The sequence below is a fragment of the Heteronotia binoei genome, chromosome 1, assembly GCF_032191835.1.
Source record: "Heteronotia binoei isolate CCM8104 ecotype False Entrance Well chromosome 1, APGP_CSIRO_Hbin_v1, whole genome shotgun sequence".
Classification (NCBI taxonomy): Eukaryota; Metazoa; Chordata; class Lepidosauria; order Squamata; family Gekkonidae; genus Heteronotia; species Heteronotia binoei.
In genome coordinates, this window is record NC_083223.1 from 265,427,096 (window position 1) to 265,452,731 (window position 25,636).

Here is a 25,636-nt window from a genome sequence, read left to right on the forward strand (position 1 = left end):
ACTGGAAATGGCTCGCAGTTTCATCAAATTTTGTGGATTAACTGAATTTTGTGATTAACCGAAACTGTGGCAGTGCTCCAGCACAGAGGATGTTTAAATATGTTAATTCAAACAATCAGTAATTTATTACAGTACGAAGCCAGACAGCATACACGGGTGCAAAAGTTATAAAACAGAATCATTAAAATAAATATATCCAATATTACTAAAAGTAAAGGTAAAGGCAGTCCCCTGTGCAAGCACCAATCATTTCTGACTCTGGGGTGACGTCGCATCACGGCGTTTTCACGGCAGACTTTTTTTTACGCGTTTGTTTGCCATTGCCTTCCCCAGTCCTCTACACTTTCCCCCTAGCAAGCTGGGGACTCCTTTTACCGACCTCGGAAGGATGGAAGGCTGAGTCAACCTCGAGCCGGCTACCCGAAAACCCAGCTTCCGCCGGGATCGAACTCAGGTTGTGAGCAGAGCAGAGCTTAGGACTGCAGTACTGCAGCTTTACCACTCTGCGCCACGGGGCTCTTTTATTACTAAAAGTATAAAATATATACTGACTTTCCTTTAAAAATAAGTTTACTGATTTTTAAATATGTTAGATGTGTCCACATGATGTTTAAAAAATGTCAACGAGGCTTCATTGCTTTTTTTTTTAGAAAGAAAACTAAATGACTAAACGAGTTAAATCGATAACGTTTGGAATAGCAGAATTGGAAATCTAATGAAACGGAAGGGTCAGGGTGGGAAATCAAATAGAAACCTTAGAAACTGAATCGGTGGGAAATTTGATTTCGGTCAAAAGCAGATTGCATGGGGAGAGGGGTTTTTTTTTGCAATGCTCCAGATCCTTTGCTCACTTGAGCTCCTGCTGTCTTTCAGACAGATGTAGACAGTGACTTGGTGGGTGACGTGTGTGACACCAACCAGGACAGGTAAGTATGATGCTAACTCAAAGCATGGGAAAATATTTTCTCGTCAGTGTTGACTTATTTTGTAACATGAGTCTTATCTTCCATCAAGGAGGCAAACAAAAGGGAACCTAAAGTTGAGAGCCAGTTTAGTGTAGTGGTTAAGTGTGCGGACTCTTATCTGGGAGAACCAGGTTTGATCTCCCACTTCTCTACTTGCACCTGCTGGAATGGCCTTGGGGCAGCCATAGCTCTCGTAGGGGTTGTCCTTAAAAGGGCAGCTGCTGTGAGAGCCCTCACAGCCCCACCCACCTCACAGGATGTCTGTTGTGGGAGGGGAACATAAAGGAGATTGTGAACCACTGTGAGACTCTGAGATTCAGAGTGGAGGGCGGAGTATAAATCCAATGTCATCTTCTTCTTCTTCTTAAATTCGAGCTATATGTACCTCCTGCTAAGACTGATTGATACACTGGTATAACACAGTGGTCAAGGGACTGAGCTATGAACATGGAAGAACCTGGTTTGAATTTCATCTTTGCTACGAACTTACTATGTGCTCTTATGGAAACCACTCACCCTCAGTCCCTCTGGAATAAGCATATTGGCCTACCCTGCAAAACTGTTGTGCGGATTACTGATATATTGCATATGAAGCACTCTGACCTCTCTAACAGTGCTGTATGAAATTGAAAGTGCTCATGAAATGGTCAGATCTCAGAAACTAAAGCAGGGCCAACTCTGGCAAGTACTTGGATGGGAGACCTCCTTGGATTACCAGAACTGGAAGGCAGGGGGCGGGCTGTATCAAGCCACTTCTCTGAACATCCTCAGTGTCCCCAGTAGGGGTTGCCAGAAGTCGCCATGTTTTTCAGGCATGCAGACACACACACATACAAATGTTTTTAAAGGACGTGCTCATGAAATTAACCTATCAGAATTCTTTGCGATGCCAAGTTGAATTCTGCAGGCTACATAGATTATGCAGATTATTTGTATGGCTCATATTTCATGGAAAGCCCAGGCTAGTTTTATCTTGTCAGATCTCAGAAGCTTAGCAAGGTTGGCCCTGGTAAGTATTTGGATGGGGGACCTCCAAAGAAGTCCAAGGCCAGAGGCAGACCATGGCAAACCACCTCTGAATAACTCATGCCTTGAAAACCCTACGGATAGGGCTGGCCCTGGGGTGCCTGGCGCCCCAGGCTGACTCGACCCCCGGTGCCCCCCTCCCTGGTGGTGTCCTGCGGCGCTGCACCCCACCACCCGCATGGTGGACAGGGAGGAGGCAGGGCTGACGGAAGATTAAGGGAATTGGGGAGGAGGCAGGACAGATGAGCGGAGGACAAGAAGGGACGGGGAAGAGGTGGGATGGGCAAGCAGAGTATAAGAAGGGATGGGGAGCAGGCAAACTACGGAGGAGGGGAACGGGCGGGCGGAGGAAGAGGCAAACTAGGGGTTTGTTTAAGGCGTGGGGTGAGAGAGAGGGCCGAATTCGGCGCCCCCACCCTGCCAGCGCCCTTGGCAACCGCTTAGTTTGCCTAGAGGGCAGGCCGGCCCTGGAGAGCCAGTTTGGTGTAGTGGTGAAGTGTGCGGACTCTTATCTGGGAGAACCGGGTTTGATTCCCCACTCCTCCATTTGCACCTGCTAGCATGGCCTTGGGTCAGCCAGAGCTCTGGCAGAGGTTGTCCTTGAAAGGGCAGCTGCTGTGAGAGCCCTCTCAGCCCCACCCACCTCACAGGGTGTCTGTTGTGGGGAAGGAAGGTAAAGAAGATTGTGAGCCGCTCTGAGACTCTTCGGAGTGGAGGGCGGGATATAAATCCAATATCTTCTTCTTCTATGGGATCACCATAAGTGGGCTTCTACTTGACAACAATTCACAAACATTTCACGTTAGTCAACGGGTAAGGCAAAACAGCTACTCAGGGCTCTATCTTGGTGACCCATGAGAATCTTAGTGTGCTTCTTGTCTGGTTTCTGAAGTCTTAACAGGAAGATACGTTGTCAAAAGCTTTCACAGCCAGAATTCATTAGTTGTTGTAGGTTTTCCAGGCTGTATGGCCGTGGTCTTGGCATAGTAGTACCTGACGTTTCGCCAGCAGCTGTGACCGGCATCCTTAGAAGTATAATGCAGAAAGATATGGGTTTTCTCTGTGTCAAAGTGAGAGGAAAGAACACCTAGTACTTGCAGGGCTCTTTTTCTAGCAGGAGCTCCTCTGCATATTAGGCCACGCCTCCCTGATGTAGCCAATCCTCCAAGAGCTCTAAGCACAGGGCCTACTGTAAGCTCCCGGAGGATTGACTACATCAGGGAAGCGTGGCCTAATATGCAGAGGAGCTCCTGCTAGAAAAAAAGGCCCTGCCTAGTAGTAACAGCTGAACAGCAAAATTTGATACGGAATGAACAGACAGCCATCATTAAACACACTATCACAGGGTGGCCAGCGGTAGCTCTCCAGATGTCTTTTTGCCTACAACTCCCATCAGCCCCAGCCAGCATGACCAATAGCTGGGGCTGATGGGAGTTGTAGGCAAAAAACATCTGGAGAGCTACCGTCGGCTATATAATTTTTTTGGCCACTGTGTGACACAGAGTGTTGGACTGGATGGGCCATTGGCCTGATCCAACATGGCTTCTCTTATGTTCTTATGGCCACTGTGTGACACAGAGTGTTGGACCGGATGGGCCATTGGCCTGATCCAACATGGCTTCTCTTATGTTCTTATGGCCACTGTGTGACACAGAGTGTTGGACTGGATGGGCCATTGGCCTGATCCAACATGGCTTCTCTTATGTTCTTATGGCCACTGTGTGACACAGAGTGTTGGACTGGATGGGCCATTGGCCTGATCCAACATGGCTTCTCTTATGTTCTTATGGCCACTGTGTGACACAGAGCGTTGGACTGGATGGGCCATTGGCCTGATCCAACATGGCTTCTCTTATGTTCTTATGGCCACTGTGTGACACAGAGTGTTGGACTGGATGGGCCATTGGCCTGATCCAACATGGCTTCTCTTATGTTCTTATGGCCACTGTGTGACACAGAGTGTTGGACTGGATGGGGCCATTGGCCTGATCCAACATGGCTTCTCTTATGTCCTTATGGCCACTGTGTGACACAGAGTGTTGGACTGGATGGGCCATTGGCCTGATCCAACATGGCTTCTCTTATGTTCTTATTCCCTATCTTTGCAACAGAAATTACTAGAAACTTGTTCCTAGCAAAATCTCAGTAGACTGCTCTCCGCTCCCCGCCCCCCAATGATTCCAGGAGGGCTCCTTTTGCGCATACCCCCTTCGCCTCACTCACACTGCTCCTTCTCGTCTTGTCCAGCGATGGTGACGGGCATCAGGACACCAAAGACAACTGTGCGGAGATCCCCAACAGCTCTCAGCTGGACTCGGACAACGATGGGTTGGGGGACGAATGTGACAACGATGACGACAACGACGGCATCCCCGATTACGTGCCCCCCGGCCCCGACAACTGCCGCCTGGTGGGCAACCCCAACCAGAAGGATTCAGACAGTGAGTACTGAAGGAGGAGGGAGGGTTCTAGATTCTGACATTGCACAGAACTTTGCTCCGTTGATCTGAAAGCTGGCTTGTTTGATCAGAATACTGAATATCCCTGTTCTGGTTTTGTTTCCCTAGTGGAAACAAGCCTGGGAGTCTTCTGGGACTGGTTTCTCTTTTCCCCAGCCAGGTTCTTCCATGAAAATCAGGTGACTTGGATTTTGAAGAAAGTCTGCAAAAAAGTTAAACCAGTGGTGCGCAACTATTGGGTTAAAATGTTTCACACACACGCACATATTCAAAATTTGTCTTGGAGGACAGAAGCTTTTTCACAGTATCCCTGATCGTTCAAGCCTCCCAGTTAAGGGGGGAAATGCTGTTCAAACAAACTGCAAAGATGATCTGACTCCAGTGGTGACAAGAGAAAGAAATTTCACTCACAAAAATAGAAGTACATCTTACATGACATATTCATGTAGGCATATTTAATTTACTTGCTGTGGCCTAGGGTTGCCAAGTCCTGTGCTTCCCAGAGCAGGGGACTTAAGCACGTGCACAAAGCATGCATGCAAGCAATACCCGGAAGTGACATCGTCGCATTGACGATGCTGCGCGCGGCCACTGTAGGCATTTCCAGGAAAACTCTATGGTTTTCCTGGACGCTCTAGCCATTTGGGAGGGGGCAACTCTAAGCAGAGGTGGCCAACGGTAACTCTCCAGATGTTTTTTGCCTACAATTCCCATCAGCCCCAGCAAGCATGGCCAATGACTGGGGCTGATGGAAGTTGTAGGCAAAAAACATCTGGAGAGCTACCGTTGGCCACCCCTGCTCTATGGTACCTATTGTACCAGAGAGTTTTCCCTCCCAAATCGCTAGAGCATTCGGGGAAACCATAGAGTTTTCCTGGAAATGACTAGAGTGGCCGATGCGCGCTGTCACGATGACGTCACTTCTAGGTGACGTCATTGCACAGGCGACATAGGGGGAGGTTTCTGCCACCAGCCTAATGTTGGCATGGTGGGTTGGGAACCTCCCAGGCGGGGAAACCCCTGCCTGGACTAGGGGCTTAGCAGCCCTACTGTGGCCTATTACACAGGGGCGTTTCCCTTTTGCCTTTCCTTTCGGTTCCCTTTCTTTCAACAAACTAATGCTAAAATGCATGCACAACAACTGAATCACAAGGATTTAAATCAGGGGTTTCAAACATGCGGCCCAAGGGATGAGTTAGTTCCCCGAAGGGCTCCTATCAGGCCCATGAGCAACTCACTGTCATTTACTTCCTTCTCTCTCTCTCTTGCTTCCTTCTGCATCATAGTTTGCTTTGCCAGGCTTTCTTAATCACAAAGGAGCTACAGAGCAAAGCCATTGGCTGACCAGCGCATACAGCAACTTATGTACAAAGGTCGCAATGCCCAGCCATTTCATGTTTTCCCCTGGGCCTTGGGCTCAAAGCACTGACTATGAGATTTCTGTAATGAATGTCAATAAATCAAAAGCAGATTTGCAACTTACAGACACAAACGCCTGAACTACACCTTAACAGCATGCTCAAGGTTGCTACAGCACAGACGTTGTCCCCAGATTTTGATGCAATAATTCAGAGCAAGGAGTGTCACTTATCAGAAACTGTTAAATAAACAAAATATTGCAAGAGTGCTAATCTTTTAAGCATCTATTTTTTTTTTTAAAAAAAGAAATTTAAATCTTTAATTGTGTTTGTGTGTGTCCTTTATAAAGTTTATATCTTCGCTACCTTGCATTACATTTTATGACCTACCCAGCCTGGCCCAACAAGGTCTCATTTATGTCTGATCCGGCCCTCGTAACTAATGAGTGACACACCTGGATTAGACTGTCAGGCTAGGTTCTGGGAGGGGAAAAAGGAAAGGAAAGGTCCCCTGTGCAAGCACCAGTTGTTTCCGACTCTGGGGTGACGTTTCTTTCACAACGTTTCACAGCAGACTTTTTTTACGGGGTGGTTTGCCATTGCCTTCCCCAGTCTTTTACACTTTCCCCCCAGCAAGCTGGGGTCTCATTTTACCGACCTTGGAAGGATGGAAGGCTGAGTCAACCTTGGGCCGGCTACCTGAATCCAGCTTCTGCCGGAATGGAACTCAGGTCGTGAGCAGAGAGTTCAGACCACAGTACTGCAGTACTGCTGCTTTACCACGCTGCGCCACGGGGCCGCTAGGATCTGGGAGACCTGAGTTCAAATCCCCACTTGTGCCACAGTAGCTTGTAGGGTGACCTTGGGCCAATCACACACTCTCAGCCTAACTGACCTAACGAGGATGTTGTGCGGATGCTGTAGAACGATGTGGTTAGGTACTTCAGGAAGGGACTGGACTCCTGAGCATCTCTAGTGCGCACAAATGCTTGTACATGTGGCATAGGTGGTCATCGTGTAGTTCCTCAACCATTTTCCCATGTGTATTTCACAACTCTTCCCTTGCCTGCAGGCGACGGCATAGGAGATGCATGTGAGGAGGACTTTGACAACGACACAGTCGCTGATCCGATCGACGTGTGCCCAGAAAGCTCCGAGGTGACGCTAACCGACTTCCGTGCATATCAGACGGTTATCCTGGATCCCGAAGGTGATGCCCAGATCGACCCCAACTGGGTGGTTCTCAATCAGGTACAGTGAGGCAGGTCGGATTTCAGGAACCCCAAATCCACACGCATGGGAAATGAGGCCACATAAACAGGAATTTATTCTACCTGGGGAAAGCTATCCCCTCACTGGCAGTCCTTAAGCAGTTGTCAGTGGACAAACAATTGTCAGGGATGCTCTGGGCCAGGGGTGGCCAAACTGTGGCTCAGGAGCCCTGAGCCCGCTTCGGTGGGGTAGGGCGGGATATAAATCGAATGAAATAATAAATAAAATAATAATGTGGCTCTTTCACACATATTGTGTGACTCTTGAAGCCCCCACCATCCCGTCAGCATTTCTCTCTTTAAATCACTTCTCCAAGCCAAGCCAGCTGGTGGCTTGGAGAATGCATTTAAACTTCCTTCCTTCCTTCCTTCCTTCCTTCCTTCCTTCCTTCCTTCCTTCCTTCCTTCCTTCCTTCCTTCCTTCCTTCCTTCCTTCCTTCCTTCCTTCCTTCCTTCCTTCCTTCCTTCCTTCCTTCCTTCCTTCCTTCCTTCCTTCCTTCCTTCCTTCCCTCCCTCCCTCCCTCCCTCCCTCCCTCCCTCCCTCCTTCCTTCCTTCCTTCCTTCCTTCCTTCCTTCCTTCCTTCCTTCCTTCCTTCCTTCCTTCCTTCCTTCCTTCCTTCCTTCCTTCCTTCCTTCCTTCCCTCCCTCCCTCCCTCCCTCCCTCCCTCCCTCCCTTCCTTCCTTCCTTCCTTCCTTCCTTCCTTCCTTCCTTCCTTCCTTCCTTCCCTCCTTCCCTCCTTCCCTCCCTCTCAAACATCTGACCCTTCATGATTTGTGGCTCTCAAACATCTGATGTTTATTCTATGTGGCTCTTACGTTAAGCAAGTTTGGCCACCCTTGCTCAAGGCCACTTTGTGACACAGAGTGTTGGACTGGATGGGCCATGGCTTCTCTGATGTTCTTATGTGACACAGAGTGTTGGACTGGATGGGCCATTGGCCTGATCCAACATGGCTTCTCTTCTGTTCTTATGTGACACAGAGTGTTGGACTGGATGGGCCATTGGCCTGATCCAACATGGCTTCTCTTATGTTCTTATGTGACACAGAGTGTTGGACTGGAGGGGCCACTGGCCTGATCCAACATGGCTTCTCTTCTGTTCTTATGTGACACAGAGTGTTGGACTGGAGGGGCCACTGGCCTGATCCAACATGGCTTCTCTTCTGTTCTTATGTGACACAGAGTGTTGGACTGGATGGGCCACTGGCCTGATCCAACATGGCTTCTCTTTTGTTCTTATGTGACACAGAGTGTTGGACTGGATGGGCCACTGGCCTGATCCAACATGGCTTCTCTTATGTTCTTATTAGAAGCGTCAGAGGTGTGGATCTTTGGACAGAGGAGTCGTGCTTGGCAGATCATGGGGGCTGGGTGCCCACTTGTCTATGTTTTATACAGAGCTTCCTCCTCTATGGTGCTTTCAGCATCTTCCTTCCTCTAGCTATTATTTTCTCTTCCCTTTCATAGGGCATGGAGATTGTGCAGACGATGAACAGTGACCCAGGCTTGGCAGTAGGTAGGAACCGCATTTTTGTTAAAAAACAAAACAAAACAAAAACTTCTTTATTCAATAGAAAAGAGAACAGTAGCAATACATCGAATTAACCAATCCATACAATCTAATACAACTGTTCCTACTTTGAAATTTTCCATTATTGTTAACATATAGTTGTACGATATGAAGCCACCAAAATTTTTTTTAAAGACAACTATATCCAGGACTCTTTTTTTGGCAGAAAAAGCCCAGCAGGAACTCATTTGCATGTTAGGCCACACCCCCTGGCACCAAGCCATTTCCTGCGCGTTCCTGCTCAAGAAAAGCCCTGACTATATTTAATGTGAGCTGCTAAAATCCCACCCCTGTGTACCTACCTTGTTTGGAACAAACATATGGGCTTGGATCTTGTGGAGCTTTGCTCACTGTACCCCATCCCATTGTCTGATGAACATATATGAACATATGAAGCTGCCTTATACTGAATCAGACCCTGGGTCCATCAAAGTCAGTATTGTCTACTCAGACTGGCAGCGGCTCTCCAGGGTCTCAAGCTGAGGTTTTTCACTCCTATTTGCCTGGACCCTTTTTTGGAGATGCCAGGGATTGAACCTGGGACCTTCTGCTTCCCAAGCAGATGCTCTACCACTGAGCCACCGTCCCTCCCTTGACTGGCAGCGGCTCTCCAGAGTCTCAAGCTGAGGTTTTTCACACCTATTTGCCTGGACCCTTTTTTGGAGATGCCGGGGATTGAACCTGGGACCTTCTGCTTACCAAGCAGATGCTCTACCACTGAGCCACTGTCCCTCCCTTGACTGGCAGCGGCTCTCCAGAGTCTCAAGCTGAGGTTTTTCACACCTATTTGCCTGGACCCTTTTTGGGAGATGCCAGGGATTGAACCTGGGACCTTCTGCTTCCCAAGCAGATGCTCTACCACTGAGCCACCGTCCCTTTCGCATGCATACGAAAGCTCACATTCTGAATAAAACTTCGTTAGTCTTAAAGGTGCTGCTGGACTCCTGCTTAGTATCAGACAAATGTAAACAAAGTAACCATATCCTTCAGTGAGTTTGCAAAATTATTTCGAGAATTTTGTTCCCCAGGGTATCGACGTAAGCCCCTCCAGGGGTCATGAATAGCTTTTCAAGCCCCCGATGGAGATTCAGAAGTCTTTTTCAATTGGTCCAACGTTCCTGAAAGGGTTCTGGCAAGCTGGTCCCAGCAATAAGCAGTCGACTATTTTTACATGGCTTGTTTAATAGAAACTTCCTCAAGGTTGGGACTAGCGATATTGTCAAAAATCAGTAGGAATACGCAGTAGGCAAAGGTTTACAGAACAGCATGCGTTCCAAAGTGGGGGGAATGCTCATTGGTACTTGCACCGATGGCTAGCAAGAAGCGGTGCCCTCGTGGTGCGGCATCAGTGTCTTTCTCATTGTGCCACCCAGGGCTTTTTTTTGTAGCAGGAGCTCCTTTGCATATTAGGCCACACACCCCTGATGTAGCCCATCCTCCTGGAACTTAACAGTAGGCCCTGCACTAAGAGCCCTGTAAGCTCTTGGAGGATTGGCTACTTCAGGGGTGTGTGGCCTAATATGCAAAGGAGAACTTGCTACAAAAACAGCCCTGGTGCTACCCCATGCAGCTCGCTGGGTAGCTGCCCGCTTTCGGGCAGGATGTTTGCTAACCCCTTCCCTGCAAACCTGCGGCAGGGTACACGGCCTTTAACGGGGTCGACTTCGAAGGCACCTTTCACGTGAACACCATTACCGACGACGACTACGCAGGATTCATCTTTGCCTACCAGGACAGCGCCAGCTTTTATGTGGTCATGTGGAAGCAGACAGAGCAGGTGTACTGGCAGGGGACGCCCTTCCGGGCCAACGCAGAACCGGGCCTCCAGCTGAAGGTGAGAGATCTTTCCCCCTTCTGGCTAACACACACTAGTTTTATCTGGATTTGAGGATTCCCAAGGGCAAAGGCATGGAAGATGTCATCTAAGTAAGAAGGCCAAAACTCTGCAGTTCTGCTGTTTTAGGGTGGCCAGGTCCAACTCAAGAAACCTCTGGTGACTTTGGGGGTGGAGCCAGGATCAAGGGTGTGACAAGCATAATTGAACTCCAAAGGGAGTTCTGGCCATCACAGTTAAAGGGACTGCGTTCCTTTTAAATGCCTTCCATCTGGAAATAATGAACGATGGGGCACCTTCTTTTGGGGCTCGTAGAATTGGACCACCTGGTCTAATCTTTTTGAAACTTGGGGACCTTTTTGGGGAGTGGCACTGGATACTATGCTGAAACTTTGGTACCTCTACCTCAAAAAACAGCCCCCCCTGAGCCCCAGATTCTCCATTATATATAGGAATCAGTCTCCATAGGGTATAATGGAGTGCCCAGCAGACATTTCCCTCCCCTCCCCCTCCCGCCACTTTCTGATAACCCTGAAGCAAGGGGAGGGCCTCCAAACCAGGGGATCCCCTGCCGTCAACTGGGTATTGGCAACCTTATTGGCAACCAGAGAGCCAGTTTGGTGTAGTGGTTAAGCGTGCGGACTCTTATCTGGGAGAACCGGATTTGATTCCCCCACTCCTCCACTCGCAGCTGCTGGAATGGCCTTGGGTCAGCCATAGCTCTGGCAGAGGTTGTCCTTGAAAGGGCAGCTGCTGAGAGCCCTCTCTAGCCCCACCCACCTCACAGGGTGTCTGTTGTGGGGGCGGGAGATAAAGGAGATTGTGAGCCGCTCTGAGACTCTTGAGTGGAGGGCGGAATATAAATCCAGTGTCGTCTTCTTATTATTGCTGTTTCCTTGCATCAGTGCTGGCCTCCTCTGGTGTACTACCACTCTAGTTAACAGTGTGATTGTGTTGTAATCCGCCCTGAGCATATCCTGGGAAAGGGAGGACTATACATTTGCAAAAATAAATAAATAAGTAAATAGTTCTCTTTCATTCACTGGCTCAAGAGAATCTCCATGTTCAGAGAAAGCAAGGTTTTTGTTTGTAGCAGGAGCTCCTTTGTATATTAGGCCACACACCCCCCCAATGCAGCCAATCCTCCAAAAGCCCTTACAGGGCTCTTAGCACAGGGCCTACTATAAGCTCCAGGAGGATTGGCTACATCGGGAGTGGGGGGGTGGCCTAATAGGCAAAGGAGCTCCTGCTACAAATAGTAGCTCTCAAGCTACTGTGAGAGTCGGCCTCTCACAGTGCAGCGGGTGCAGGGAAAGGCAGTTGCCTTCACAGGTGGTCCTTTTATGTTCCCTCCATGCTCCAGGAAGAGATCACACCACCTAGGACACTCCGTGCGGTGTGGTGGTCAGAGCGTCACATGGGGACCTGATTCAAATGCCCAGCTTCATGGCAGTGTGACCATGGGGCTATCATTCTTAGCTCATAGGGTTTCGGAGAGATAAACCGGAAGAGGAGAGCGCCATAGGTGCCACAGATGCCCTACTAAGCTCTTGAAGTAATAAAACTGGGAGAGATATGATGCTGCCATGAAGATTTGGACCCTGAGACACATCTTGCCAGGGCTTCTTTTTTTGTTGCAGGAAGGAGTGCAGTTTTTCTCCAGGCCGCTTTGGCTGGGGATCCTGGAGGATTTTTGCCATCTTCTGGGCATGGAGCAGGGGTCGCTGGGTTAGTGTGTGTGGGAGGCGGAGGTATTTGTGGATTTCCTCCATCGTGCAGGGGGTTTGGACTAGGTGACCCTGGAGGTCCCTTCCCTACTCTATGATTCCAAGTATAGAGTGGCTGTAAAATGCTGAACAGTCTGCTTTTTTTTCTCTCTGCCAGGCAGTGAAGTCAGTCACAGGCCCCGGTGAATACCTGCGTAACGCTTTGTGGCACACGGGGCACACCCCTGACCACGTGCGGCTGCTCTGGAAGGACCCACGCAACGTGGGGTGGAAGGACAAGACCTCTTATCGTTGGCGCCTCCTACACCGGCCTCAGGTGGGCTACATCAGGTGAGGAGCCAGGCTGCAGGTATTGTCTTGCCATTGTTACCGTTTGGCCTGCACTGACACCTGAGCGGTGCTTCATTAGGATCATCGGAAAGGTTTGCATTCCTCCTTGTTCCAAAATCCTGGGCCAGAAATTTTGTTCTGAGGGAGTCCCAAGGCTATACTGGAGAGGAGGAAGGAGTGCAAAAAAATGGAGGTTGTTGGTCTGAAATGTACAATAAATAGTTTTGTAAACGCAATAAAAAAAATTATTTTAAAAAGGCATAATAATACCAACAATAATAGGAACAATGATAATATAGTTATCAAACTATGATATAGCAATGTCATTATTCAAAGCCCTTCAGGTAGATTGTTTAGCTTGATAACGGCTCCGTAAGGCAGGCTAACACGAATGCTATTATTTATAGAGGAGAATATGTTCTTCGTCTGTGTTACGCAGTTTGGCTCACTTACCTGAGCTACCTGACTTAATGCTTGCAGTTTGTCATGTAGGGTTGCCGGCTCCAGGTTGGGAAGTTCCTGGTGAACTGGGGTTGGAGCCTAGGGAAGGAGGGTTTTGGAGAGGGGAGGGTATAATGCTACAGAGACCACCCTCCAAAGCAGCTATTTTCTCCAGTACTTTCTGATTTGTTGAGAGCTCTGTGAATCAGAGTGGCATACTGGTTCGAGTCAGGTGGGTAGCTGTCTGAAGCAATACAACAAAGTTTGAGTCCCGTGGCATCTTTAAGACCAACAAAGTTCAATTCCAGGATAAGCTTTTGCATGAACGCACATTTCTTTCATGCATGCATACAAAAACTTATACCCAAAATTAAACTTTGTTGGTCTTAAAGGTGCCACTGGACTCAGACTTTGTTCTAGCGGTTAGAATGTTGGACTAGGATCTGGGAGACCCAGGTTCGAATCCCCACTCTGCCATGGAAGCTTCCTGGGTGACCTTGGGCCAGGCACATCCTCTCAATCTAACTTACCTCATGTTGTGAGGATAAAAAAGGAGGAGAGGGGAGTGATGTTAGCTGCTTTGGGTTCCCAAGTGGGGAGAATGGCAGGTTCTCAAAGTAAATAAACAAAAATGAATTGAAAACAAATCAGCCATTATCATAATGCCCCTGTATAAATCGACGGTGCGGTCTCATTTGGAATATTGTGTACAATTCTGGTCACCGCACCTCAAAAAGGATATTATAGCATTGGAAAAAGTCCAGAAAAGGGCAACTAGAATGATTAAAGGGTTGGAACACTTTCCCTATGAAGAACGGTTAAAACGCTTGGGGCTCTTTAGCTTGGAGAAACGTCGACTGTGGGGTGACATGATAGAGGTTTACAAGATTATGCATGGGATGGAGAAAGTAGAGAAAGAAGTACTTTTCTCCCTTTCTCACAATACAAGAACTTGTGGGCATTCAATGAAATTGCTGAGAAGTCAGTTTAAAGCGGATAAAAGGAAGTACTTCTTCACCCAAAGGGTGATTAACATGTGGAATTCACTGCCACAGGAGGTGGCGGCGGCTATAAGCATAGCCAGCTTTAAGAGGGGATTGGATAAAAATATGGAGTAGAGGTCCATCAGTGGCTATTAGCCACAGTGTATGTGTGTGTATATATGTGTATATACACACACACACACATATATTGGCCACTGTGTGACACAGAGTGTTGGACTGAATGGGCCACTGGCCTGATCCAACATGGCTTCTCTTATGTTCTTATGAACACACTTCTGTAGTTTGGAGCACAAATACTTTGAGCTCAAATACTTTGGCCAACCAATGAGAAGGGAGAAGATCCTGATGCTGGGAAAGACAGAAGGCAAAAGAAGAAGGGGACGGCAAAAGATGAGATGGCTGGACAGCGTTACTGATGTAACAATCACGAATTTGAGCAGACTTCAGAGGATGGTGGAAGACAGGAGGGCCTGGCGTGACTTTGTCTATGGGGTTGCAAAGAGTCAGGCTCGATTGTGCGACTGAACAGCAACAAGTTTGGAGACCAGTTGTAATTCCAGGAGTTCTCCAGGCTCCACCTGGAGGTTGTGTAATCCAAACAGAGACTCACAGCTGAGAGTAGAAGAAAACCCAGAAGTGTTCTGTGATGACCAGCCTCACAAAAGAAAAAAAAACTGATCCAATCAATTAGAAATTGTCAATATTCTCTTATCACTCTCGTAGAAAATATTTTTCACAAGTCATACCCTGACAGCAAAGTGCAAAAGAAGGACATTATAAAATTTGTTTATTTCTAGAATCCTAGAGTTGGAAGGGACCTCCAGGGTCATCTAGTCCAACCCTCTGCACAATGCAGGATACTCAAATACCTCCCCCTAAATTCACAGGATCTTCACTGCTTCATTTATGTTCTTCTCTTGCACTCTATAATAGTGTTTGCTGTCAGGGTAGTACTTGTGAAAAATATTTTGTATGAGAGTGATAAGGGAATATTGACAATTTCTAATTTATTGGATCAGTTTTTTTCTTTTGAGGCTGGTTATCACAGAACCCTTCTGGGTTTTCTTCTACCCACCTGGAGGCTGGCAACCCTCAGATTAGGCACTTTGGTCCTCTGTAATTCCCAGGGGTGTAATTCTAGCAGGAGCTCCTTTGCATATTAGGCCACACACCCCTGATGTAGCCAGTCCTCCAAGAGTTTACAAAAAAGAGCCTTGTAAGCTCTTGGAGGATTGGCTACATTAGGGGTGTGTGCCCTAATATGCAAAGGAGCTCCTGCTAGAATTCCACCCCAGGGACCTCCACAGAACATGGCACCCTTAAGCTTGATGGCATGAGGTGGGGGTTAGGAAGGGCCCTCCATTTTGTGCCTCTTCCTCTGTCCCCCTCCTCCTGACAGTCTCCATTCCTTGTTTAAAAATCCGGCCGGCCCTCTTTCTGGGTTGACAGCCCCAAGAGGTGGGCAGGGTTTGTGTGTATTGATGGGGGTGGGGGGAGCATGTTTGTGCAGCCCCCGAGGCTTCTGGGAAATCGTACACAGTCCTCTCCCCCCCCCCCCCCCATCAGCATCACCACCCCATTCCCTTCCCTAAGAACCATTCACTTGTTGGGCCCCAAGGCCCATTGTCCTCATCGCCATGGCAACCCAAGGACCCGTTGGAATGCTTCGGCCTACCACAGGCCTTTTAAAATGCAAAGCAGCTGAACAATGGGGGGGGGGAGGTGGGGGGGAAGCAAAAGGGGGCAGAGCAGGAGGAGGAGGCTCAGGGCCTGGGAACTTCTCCTCCTTCTCAGCATGCCCATGAGAAAAAAAAAAATTGGCTCCTGTCTCTTCTATCAGCCCAACCTGACTGGGGTTGCTGCTACATCGCTCAGGTCTCTGCGGCTGTCCGTACCCAGAAAGAGCAAGCCCAGTGAAGCAGAATGCTTCCGTAGGACTCGCAATAACCCTTTAAAAGTATTGTCTCGTGGTCATGTGAGATGTTGGAAGTTCCCCGGGGCATAGAGAGCCAGTTTGGTGAAGAGGTTAAGTGTGCAGATTCGTATCTGAGAGAACCGGGTTTGATTCCCCACTCCTCCACTTGCAGCTGCTGGAATGGCCTTGGGTCAGCCATAGCTCTCGCAGGAGTTGTCCTTGAAAGGGCAGCTTCTGCGAGAGCTCTCTCAGTCCCACTTACCTCACAGAATGCCTGTTGTGGGGGAGGAAGGTAAAGGAGATTGTGAGCCGCTTTGAGACTCTGAGACTGATTCACCACTAGCCTCAGCCCGTTCTCACTCTCCTCTTCTCCATGAGGCTTCTGTCGGATTTTGCACAAGCTGCCCTGAGGGGTGGCAAACGGAAACCAGTTTTTAGAGGATCTTGCTTGCTGCGCGAAAGAGGCAGAGCAAGTTGCAGCCTCGGGGCAGCTTGTGCAAAATCTGACGGATGCCCTGCGGAGGAGAGGAGAGTGAGAGCGGGGTAAGGCTAGTGGGGAATCGGTCTGAGATTCAGAGTGAAGGGCGGGCTGTAAATCCAATATCATCATCATCAGGGGTGGAATTCTAGCAGGAGCTCCTTTGCATATTAGGCCACACACCCCTGATGTAGCCAGTCCTCCAGGAGTTTACAAGGTTCTTTTTTGTAAACTCTTGGAGGATTGGCTACATCAGGGGTGTGTGGCCTAATATGCAAAGGAGCTCCTGCTAGAATTCCACCCCTAATCATCATCAGGCCTCAGATTCAGTGGGAGCTCAAAGGAGCACAGCTCATGAACCCTTCTGAGAGTTCCACCGCCTCCTTCTGAGAGTTCTACCTCCCTGTCCATTGAATAGTAAGTGCAGCTGCATAAGAACATAAGAGAAGCCATGTTGGATCAGGCCAACGGCCCATCAAGTCCAACACTCTGTGTCACACAGTGGCAAAAAATTTTATATACACACATACACTGTGGCTAATAGCCACTGATGGACCTGTGCTCCATATTTTTATCTAAACCCTTCTTGAAGGTGGCTATACTTGTGGCCGCCACAACCTCCTGTGGCAGTGAATTCCACATGTTAATCACCCTTTGGGTGAGGAAGTACTTCCTTTTATCCATTTTAACCTGTCTGCTCAGCAATTTCATCGAACGCCCACAAGTTCTTGTAGTATAACAATCCCTGGATGAGCTCCACCACCTATTTTTCTACAAAATGACCACTGTTCATCATCATCAGGTTGCCAGATTCAGGCTGGGAAACTCCTGGAGATTTGGAGATGGAGCCTGGGGAGGAGAGGGACCTACCTCAGTGGAGGGTACAATGCCACAGAGTCCACCCTCCAAAGCAGCCGTTCTCCACTGGGGAACTGATCTCTGTAGTGTGGAGATCAGTTGTAATAACACGAGATCTCCGTGCCCCGCCTAGAGGCTCGCAGCTCTGCTGGGTAACCCTTTAGGATCAAGATCCATGTGGGGTCATTGGTGAAAGAAGGGTTGCCAGCCTCCAGGCGAGGCCTGGAGATCTAGGATTACAATTTCGATCTCCAGACTGTAGAGGTCAGTTTCCCTGGGCTGCGCTGGAGGGCAGACTTTGTGGGATTGGACCCCCGCTGAGGTCCCTCCCCTTCCCAAACTCCACCCTCTTTAGGCTGCACTCCCAAATCTCCTGGATTTTCCCATCCCAGAGTTTGCAGTCTTAGATGAGGTCAGCCAGGGCTCACTTTGCAGCTGGAGCTCCTTTGCATATTAGGCCACACACCCCTGATGTAGCCAGCCCTCCAAGAGCTTACAGGGCTCTTCGTACAGGGCCATAAATGAAAAAACGTCCGGGTGAAACTATACTATCAAAACATACATGCAATAGGGAAAAGCCTTTTGGCCTCTACTTCTGAGTAGACTCTGCTCCTAAATACTCTAAGAGGAACACTTAAAAGGCACTTTAATAATCCAAAGTGTCTGCCTTAAACAGATTGCAGTATGAAACACAAGAGTGCACAGAGGCGCTTAGACACGGCCTCTATTCTCAGTCTGCACCAAAATGAATTCAAAACAGTCTGCAGAAAAATCACAGGCACTTTTGGAAGGTTAAGAGTCTGCTGTAGACTCATGAACCAAAATCGTAAGAGAACAGTCTGTAAAGAATTCTTTCATCCAGATTGTACACAGAAACTTAAAAGAAACCAGGTACCACACTTCACAGTCTTGCTTGTTCAGTCCACTGTTTTCTCAGTGAGGTGTAGGATAAAGAATAAGTTCATCCACGTGAAGCCAGTTCACGTTAGCCGGTGTCAAACGTTTCGTTGCCTTTTTCAAGACCGATGGCTTTTAATTGGAACCCAAAGATCCTGTCTCTTCCTCACAAGGCTCTAGCTCATTCTTTGTAGGGACGGAGTGGGGAGGCTCCCCCAAAAGCCTGCCCATCGAGTAGCCCCTGAGAATTTTTCTTGCCACTAGCAATAAAAAATCCAACCTCTGTTGCCTGCTTGTTTAGGGTTGCCAAGTCTGACCTTTCAGCTAGCAGGGGGATCCTGGGTCATTCACTGGCAGCGCAATGATGTGCTTGGGTGGTGCTTGGTGGGGGGGCACAGTGGGAGGGCTTCTAGTAGTCCTGATGGCACTTGGGGTTTTTGACCACTGTGTGACAGAGTGTTGGACTGGATGGGCTGTTGGCCTGATCCAACATGGCTTCTCTTATGTCTGGGGCAGTGATGCTCTGTATTTTTGGTTCTTGGGGAGGCAACAGTGGCAGGGCTTCTAGTGTCCTGGCCCCACTGAGGAACCTCCTGATGGCACCTGGGTTTTTTTTGCCACTAATTTCAGTGGGATTAGAAGCGCGCAATTCTGCATAGGATGGCACTATTTGCATCCCAGCAGTGCACTCCTCGCGTCCTCCCCCAGCAGGCGTCCACTGTGTGACACAGTGTTGGACTGGATGGGCCATTGGCCTGATCCAACATGGCTTCTCTTATGTTCTTACGACATCATCCCATTGCTGACATCGGGGGTGATAGTCGTGTTTTTGGGCAAAACTCTATGGTTTGTAGCTGCGTTTACCATAGAGTTTGGCCTAAAAACTAGAGTGTCACCATGCAACATCAGTGATATGATAATGTCAGGTCCGGGTGATGTCATAACGTCACATTTCGGGCCCGCTGGGGGTGAGATTTCCCCACTGCTGCTGGCCCCTTGTGGGAACGTGCCCCAGAAAAGCAGGGATCTTGCAGCTCTGTGCTAGTTTCATTCAGCAACGTTTCCTCACTTCCCGTCTTCCTTGGCTCTCTCTCCCTCCACAGGGTGCTACTGTATGAAGGACCCCAGTTGGTGGCTGACTCAGGCGTCGTCATCGATACGACAATGCGAGGAGGCCGCCTAGGAGTCTTCTGCTTCTCCCAGGAAAACATCATATGGTCAAATCTGCAGTACCGCTGCAACGGTGAGGCTCAGAATACATTGGAGGGGGCGGGGGGATCATAGGATTATAGAGTTGGAAGGGGACCTCCAGGGTCGTGTAGTCCAACCCCCTGCACAATACAAGAATTTCACAAATTAGGGTTGCCAAGTCCCCTTTGTCCTCCAGTGGGGTACAATAGGTACAATAGAGTTTTGCCCTCCCATATTGCTAGAGCGTCCAGGAAAACCATAGAGTTTTCTGGGAAACGCCTAGAGCAGCTGCGCACGATGTTGCCAGCATGATGACATCACTTCGATGTGAGCCGCTGGGTTGGGAACCTTCAGGGCAGGAGAACCCCCGTCCGGCCCGGGGGCTTGACAGCCCTATCACAAATGCCTCCCCCTAAGCTCACAGGATCAGCATTGCAACCAGATGGCTATCTAGCCTCTGCTTAAAAGCCACCGAAGAAGGAGAGCCCTCCCCCCCACCAAGGAAGCCTGTTCCACTGAGGAACATTAGTTCTTCCTAATATTTAGCCGAAAAAAACATTCCTACACCTCACAAGATGCAGGGGGCTGTGCACCCATAGGAAGATCCTTTGTGTGAAGCAATTCAATCTGGTTTATATAGTTTTGTTGGCTCAAACAAAGCTTGGACCTTCTGGGATCAGGGGAATACTCCTTAAGGACATTTAGATACAGGGCGTTTTTTTGTGGCAGGAACGCTCCTTTGCATATTAGGCTACGCCCCCAGATGTAGCCAATCCTCCAAGAGCTTACAGGGCCTACTGTAAGCTCTTGGAGGATTGGCTACATCAGGGGTGTGTGGCCTAATAAGCAAAGGAGTTCCTGCTACAAAAAAAGGCCTATTTAGATATGGCTATCTGAATGGCAGAACTGATGTCATATTTGGGGTAAGAGAAGAAACCTCTCATGCGCTGTGTGAGCCTGATAAGAGTTGCCATTAAATTTTGCCTGGGGTAGAACTAAAGCGCACTGGGAAACCACAGAAAAGGGCTGTAGTGTGTTTAGTTCGCACCATCTCTCCTGGAACAGGGTAATCTCCCCCTCCCACCATGTTTACAGGATAATTTATCCTCTTGTTGTTGTGCTGGACATTACACCCCCCTCCTGCCCCACATTGCTGCCTGTTACTGGCAGAGATGTGGAAAATCACAATGTGCTGATATGGCAAATGATTGTGAAAAGATGGTCTCAGAGCCAAGAGTGGGTTTAGAGTGTGAGGCCCGTTGCTAGGCAGCAGAAATGCACGAGTACAAACAGCAACAAAGGATCAGGGATGAAACAGGAAGTGGGCATTCACCAGGAAGGAAACAGGAAGTGACCATTGAATAGAAAGGAAGTAGAGTTGCCAGGTCCAGTCACTGTGAGCGAGTGGGGAGGAGTGTCACAATGTGCCTATATAAACTGGAAGTTACGTCGACGCTTCGAGGGCGACACTCTGGTTTTTGGGCAAAACACTATGGTAGAATTTGCTTCAAATCACAAGAGTTTTGCCCTGAAACCAGAGTGACCCCCCCAACATACCTACATCACTTCCAGTTTTTGTAGACACCTCGCAATGATTTCCAGGTTCCTGTTGGTAAGAGGGGGTTATTTGAGGGGGAGGGGAGAGGAGCACCTGAAACTGGGAGACCCCTGCCCACACCAGGGCGTCTGGCAACCCTTGAAGAAGCCAGCGGGGAAAAGAACAGGTTGCAGAGAGACCGGGAAACACTAACCACCATTATGCTCAGTGTGCAACCTAACAGGTAGATCCAACAGGTAGTTTCACTTCGGGGCTTCCTGATCAGAAACAGCTAAAGCTTTTCATGAGAAGTTAAATCAAAACTTTCAGCAAGGTTGTTGGCTTTGAACTGAGATGGCTGAATGTTGGCATAGGGATGCCACCCTCCAGGTGGGACCTGGGGATCCCTTAGAATTACAGCTTCGCTTCAGATTGCAGGGATCATTTCCTTCTGGAGCCAGTTTGGTGTCAAGGTTAAGTGTGTGGACTCTTATCTGGAGAACCGGGTTTGATTCCCCTCCTCCTCCTCCACACGCAGCTGCTGGGTGACCATGGGTCAGCCCCAGTTCTCTAAGAGTTGTTCTCTCAAGAGCAGTTCTCTCAGAGCTCTCTCATCTGCACCTCCCTTATAGAGTGTCTGTTGTGGGGAGAGGAAGGGAAGGAGATGGTAAGCCGCTCTGAGGCTTCCAGTGAAGGGCGGGATATACATCCAACCCTCTTCTTCTTCTGGAGAAAATGGATCCTTTGGAACAGGGGTGTCAAACATGCAGCCCGGTGGCTGGATCAGTCCCGTCAGGCCCGTGAGCAAATCAAAAGTAGGTTTGCAACTTACAGATACTTACCTGAACAACACCTGAACAGCATACTCAAGAATGCTACAGCACAGACATTGTCTCCAGTTTTTGATGTAACAATTCAGAAGAAGAGGTGTCAGTTATCAGAGACTGAGACTTGTCAAAATATTGCAAAAGTGCTAATGCCTTTTATTTTATTTTAAGAGTTTTTTGTTTTATTTTAAGGGTTTTTTAATTTTTTTTTAAAAAAATCTTTGTGTTTGTCTGTGTCCTCTACCTGGCATTACATTTCATGACACACAGGGCCCAGCCCAACAAGGTCTCATTTTATATCATGTCCGGCCTTTATAACAAATGAGTTTGACACCCCTGCATTGGAGGGTGGACTGTATGCCATTGTACCCCCCCGAGGTCCCTGTCCTCCATAGACTCTATCCCCCCGATCTCCAGGAGTTTTCCAATCTGGACCTGGCAACGTTACCCCCCCCCCTCCCATCCCCTGCTAGTGGCCAGGAAAGACCTGGCAACCCTACGGGGAGTGTGTGTGTTGGGCAGTGGCAGTGGTGGAATTCTAGCAGGAGCTCCTTTGCATATTAGGCCACACACCCCTGATGCAGCCAATCCTCCAAGAGCTTACAGGGCTCTTTTTCATAAGCTCGTGGAGGATTGGCTACATCAAGGGCGTGTGGCCTAATATGCTAAGGAGCTCCTGCTCAGATTCCACCCTTGCTTACTGTCACCCAAACTGGTGGTCTCCAAATTAACCGGGGGAATTAGCGGAAATCGGAGACAAGCGGGATAACCAGGGGATGTCCGCCAAAGTTTACAGGGATTGTTGCCTGAGAACTGGGGAGGGACGGTGGCTCAGTGGTAGAGCATCTGCTTGGTAAGCTAAAGGTCCCAGGTTCAATCCCCGGCATCTCCAACTATCAGTGACTCACAAAAACTCATATTCTGCTGCAAATTTTGTTAGTTTTAAAGGATTCTTGTTCTTTTCTACTGCTACAGACAGACTCACACAGCTATCCATCTTGGTAATATTTCAGTTAATTTGCCGTGTCTTTCTTCTCCCAGTGAATGCTGAGGAATTGTTTGAGGGCAGGATATCAAGCATTCTATGTACTCTCCAGCCCCTTTCACAGAACTACAGTTCCCAGGGTTCCTTGGGGGAGAAGAATGAGGGTTAAACCTCTTTTCATTCTGTCTTATAGAAACCTTCTTACACTGGCTTTGACTAATTATCCCATCTTGCGGAACAAAACTGGAAGTGATAAGTCCAGTGGCTTCTTTTAAGACCACCCAAGTTTTATTTTGGTTATAAAACTTGGTTGGTCATAAACAGGGGTGGCCAAACCTGTAAGAGCCACATAACATAAGTGTCAGATGTTTGAGAGCTACAAGAGCCACCGTTTTGCCACCCCTGGTCTTGAAGGTGCCACTGGACTCAAACTTGGTTCTGCTGCTTCAGACCAACACAGCTACCCACCTGGATCCAACTCGCAGGTAACAGAGGAAGGGATTTTTTGAATCAACCATAGAGAATTTCAGGATGCTCACTGAGTTACAATAACAGGGTTCTGGGGGGAGCCATGACAATGAAAACTGCATTAAATCTGATGTAAAGTAGTCGGGGAGGGAACACAGCATGGCATATCCCAGGGGTGGTCAAACTGTGGCTCTTTCACACATATTGTGTTGCTCTTGAAGCCCCCACCGTCTCATTGGGTGGCTTGGAGAAGACATCTGTCTCTTTAAATCACTTCTCCAAGCCAGTCAGTGGTTTGGAGAAAGCATTTAAAGTTGTTTTCTTTCCACCTCTCCCTCCCCCATCTATTTCCTTCCTTCCTTCCTTCTCTCAAGCATCTGACGTTCATGTCTTGTGGCTCTCAAACATCTGACATTTATTCTACGTAGCTCTTACGTTATGCAAGTTTGGCCGCCCCTGGTGTAGAGGTGGCTCGGAGAATGCATTTAAAGTTAAAGTTGCTTTCTGTCCACCTCTCCCTCCCTCTTCCCTCCCCCATCATTCTCCTTCCTCCCTCCTTCCCTGCAGCTCTCAAACATCTGATGTTCGTGTCTTGCCATTCTCAAAATCTGACATTTGTTCTACGTTGCTCTTACGTTAAGCAGGCTTGGCCACCCCTGCTATAGCCCGATCTCATCAGATCTCAGAAGCTAAGCAGGGTCAGCACTTGGAAGGGAGACTGCCAAGATCTGCAGAGGAAGGCCATGGCAAACCACCTCTGCTTCTCACTGAAAACCCCTTGCAGGGGTTGCCATAAGTCAGCTGCGATCGACAGCACTTCACACACACACACACACACACAAAGTTGTAGTGCAGATTTCTCGTTCATAGGTGCTTGATATGTGAAAATGGGCCTCTGGAGCATTTCAAGGCAGAAAGGCAAATAACATCACCTGGTGAATAACAGGGACGGGGAGGGATGGTGGCTCAGTGGTAGAGCATCTGCTTGGTAAGCAGAAGGTCCCAGGTTCAATCCCTGGCATCTCCCACTAAAAAGGGTCCAGGCAAATAGGTGTGAAAAACCTCCGCTTGAGACCCTGGAGAGCCGCTGCCAGTCTGAGTAGACAATACTGACTTTGATGGACTGAGGGTCTGATTCAGTAGAAGGCAGCTTCATAGGTTCATCCCATATGTTTGTCCAGAGAAAGGTGACGAAGATGGTGAAGGGTCTGGAGACCAAGTCCTATGAAGAAAGGTTGAAGGAACTGGACATGTTTAGGCGGCTGAGAGATGATACGATCACCATCTTCAAGTACTTGAAGGGCTGTCCTATAGAGGATGGTGTGGAATTGTTTTCTGTGGCCCCAGAAGATAGGACTAGAACCAGTGGGTTGAAATTAAATCAAAAGAGTTTCTGCTCAACATTAGGAAGAACTTTCTGACCATTAGTGCGGTTCCTCAGTGGAACAGGCTTCCTCGGGAGGTGGTGGGCTCTCCTTCCTTGGAGGTGTTTTAAACAGAGGCTAGAAGGCCACCTGACTGCAATGTGGATCCTGTGAATTTAGGGGGAGGCATTTGTGAGTTTCCTGCATTGTGCAGGGGGTTGGACTAGATGATGATCCTGGAGGTCCCTTCCAACTCTATGATTCTATGATCCTGTTAAGCTTCCTTTAAGGGGGCACAACATTTTCCTCCAGGTTGTTGCTAAGTTAAATACCGTTGAAGCAAGATTGAGCATCCCTCTGTCTTTCCACCACAGACACCGTCCCCGAGGACTTCGAGCCGTTCCGCCGGGTGCTGTTGGAAGAGCCGTGAAAGAAAAACGCAAGGAGCTCTCCATCACCCGTGTTAAATCATGACATCTCCTCCCAAGGACTCCTGGTGCCCCATCCCAAAGCGGGCATCCATTGCCCCCCTCTCACACACACACACCATGGACTGGAAAACTGACCGACCTCACCCCGCAGCAACCGGATACCCCAAAGCTGCAAACCCAGCCTGGCTGGATCCTTGGCCGCAGGATTCAACAAAAGATTGTGGGGCAGAGAAGGCCACAGCCAATAGACAGAGGCTTCTACCGAGCTCATTCCCCTCCTGTACTGTGGGTGCCCTCTGGAGTTTTGCTTTCTTCCTTTGGGAAACGATTTGCCCATAAAATTCTGGCTGTTTTTTTTTTCCACCCTACTTTCTGTGGCTTGGATGGCAGATGGGGCTGGAAGAGATCTGATCTAAATCCGGCTAGCTAAGTTGCCCCGCATTACCCCAGATCCCTTCTAGCATTCTGGATTTTCGCAGTTTGGGCTCTTACAGTCATTTATCTCGGCTGGAATCCTCTTCCAAGAGCAGAGCAGCTGGCAATAGAGGGCCCATACACATAAAAGGGTGGAATTCCAGCAGGAACTCCTTTGCATATTAGGCCACACCCTCTGATGTAGCCAATCCTTCAAGAGCTTACAGTTTGATACCACATTGGAAGTCATGGCTGTCTCTCTGTCTCCCTTAGAACCCTGGAAACT

General features: G+C 48.7%; 1 protein-coding gene across 1 annotated transcript in view; it reads left to right on the forward strand.

Moving 5' to 3' along the window:
- The window catches only part of THBS3 (thrombospondin 3), a 97,867-nt gene extending 72,570 nt beyond the window's left edge, over positions 1-25,297 (forward strand). Inside the window, exons 22-23 of the mRNA XM_060255263.1 lie at positions 19,237-19,376; positions 24,880-25,297. Of these exons, the coding sequence (XP_060111246.1) occupies positions 19,237-19,376; positions 24,880-24,935 (196 nt within the window). The 3' untranslated portion in view covers positions 24,936-25,297. The remainder of the gene's footprint in view (positions 1-19,236; positions 19,377-24,879) is intronic.
- Positions 25,298-25,636: the final 339 nt, after the last annotated feature.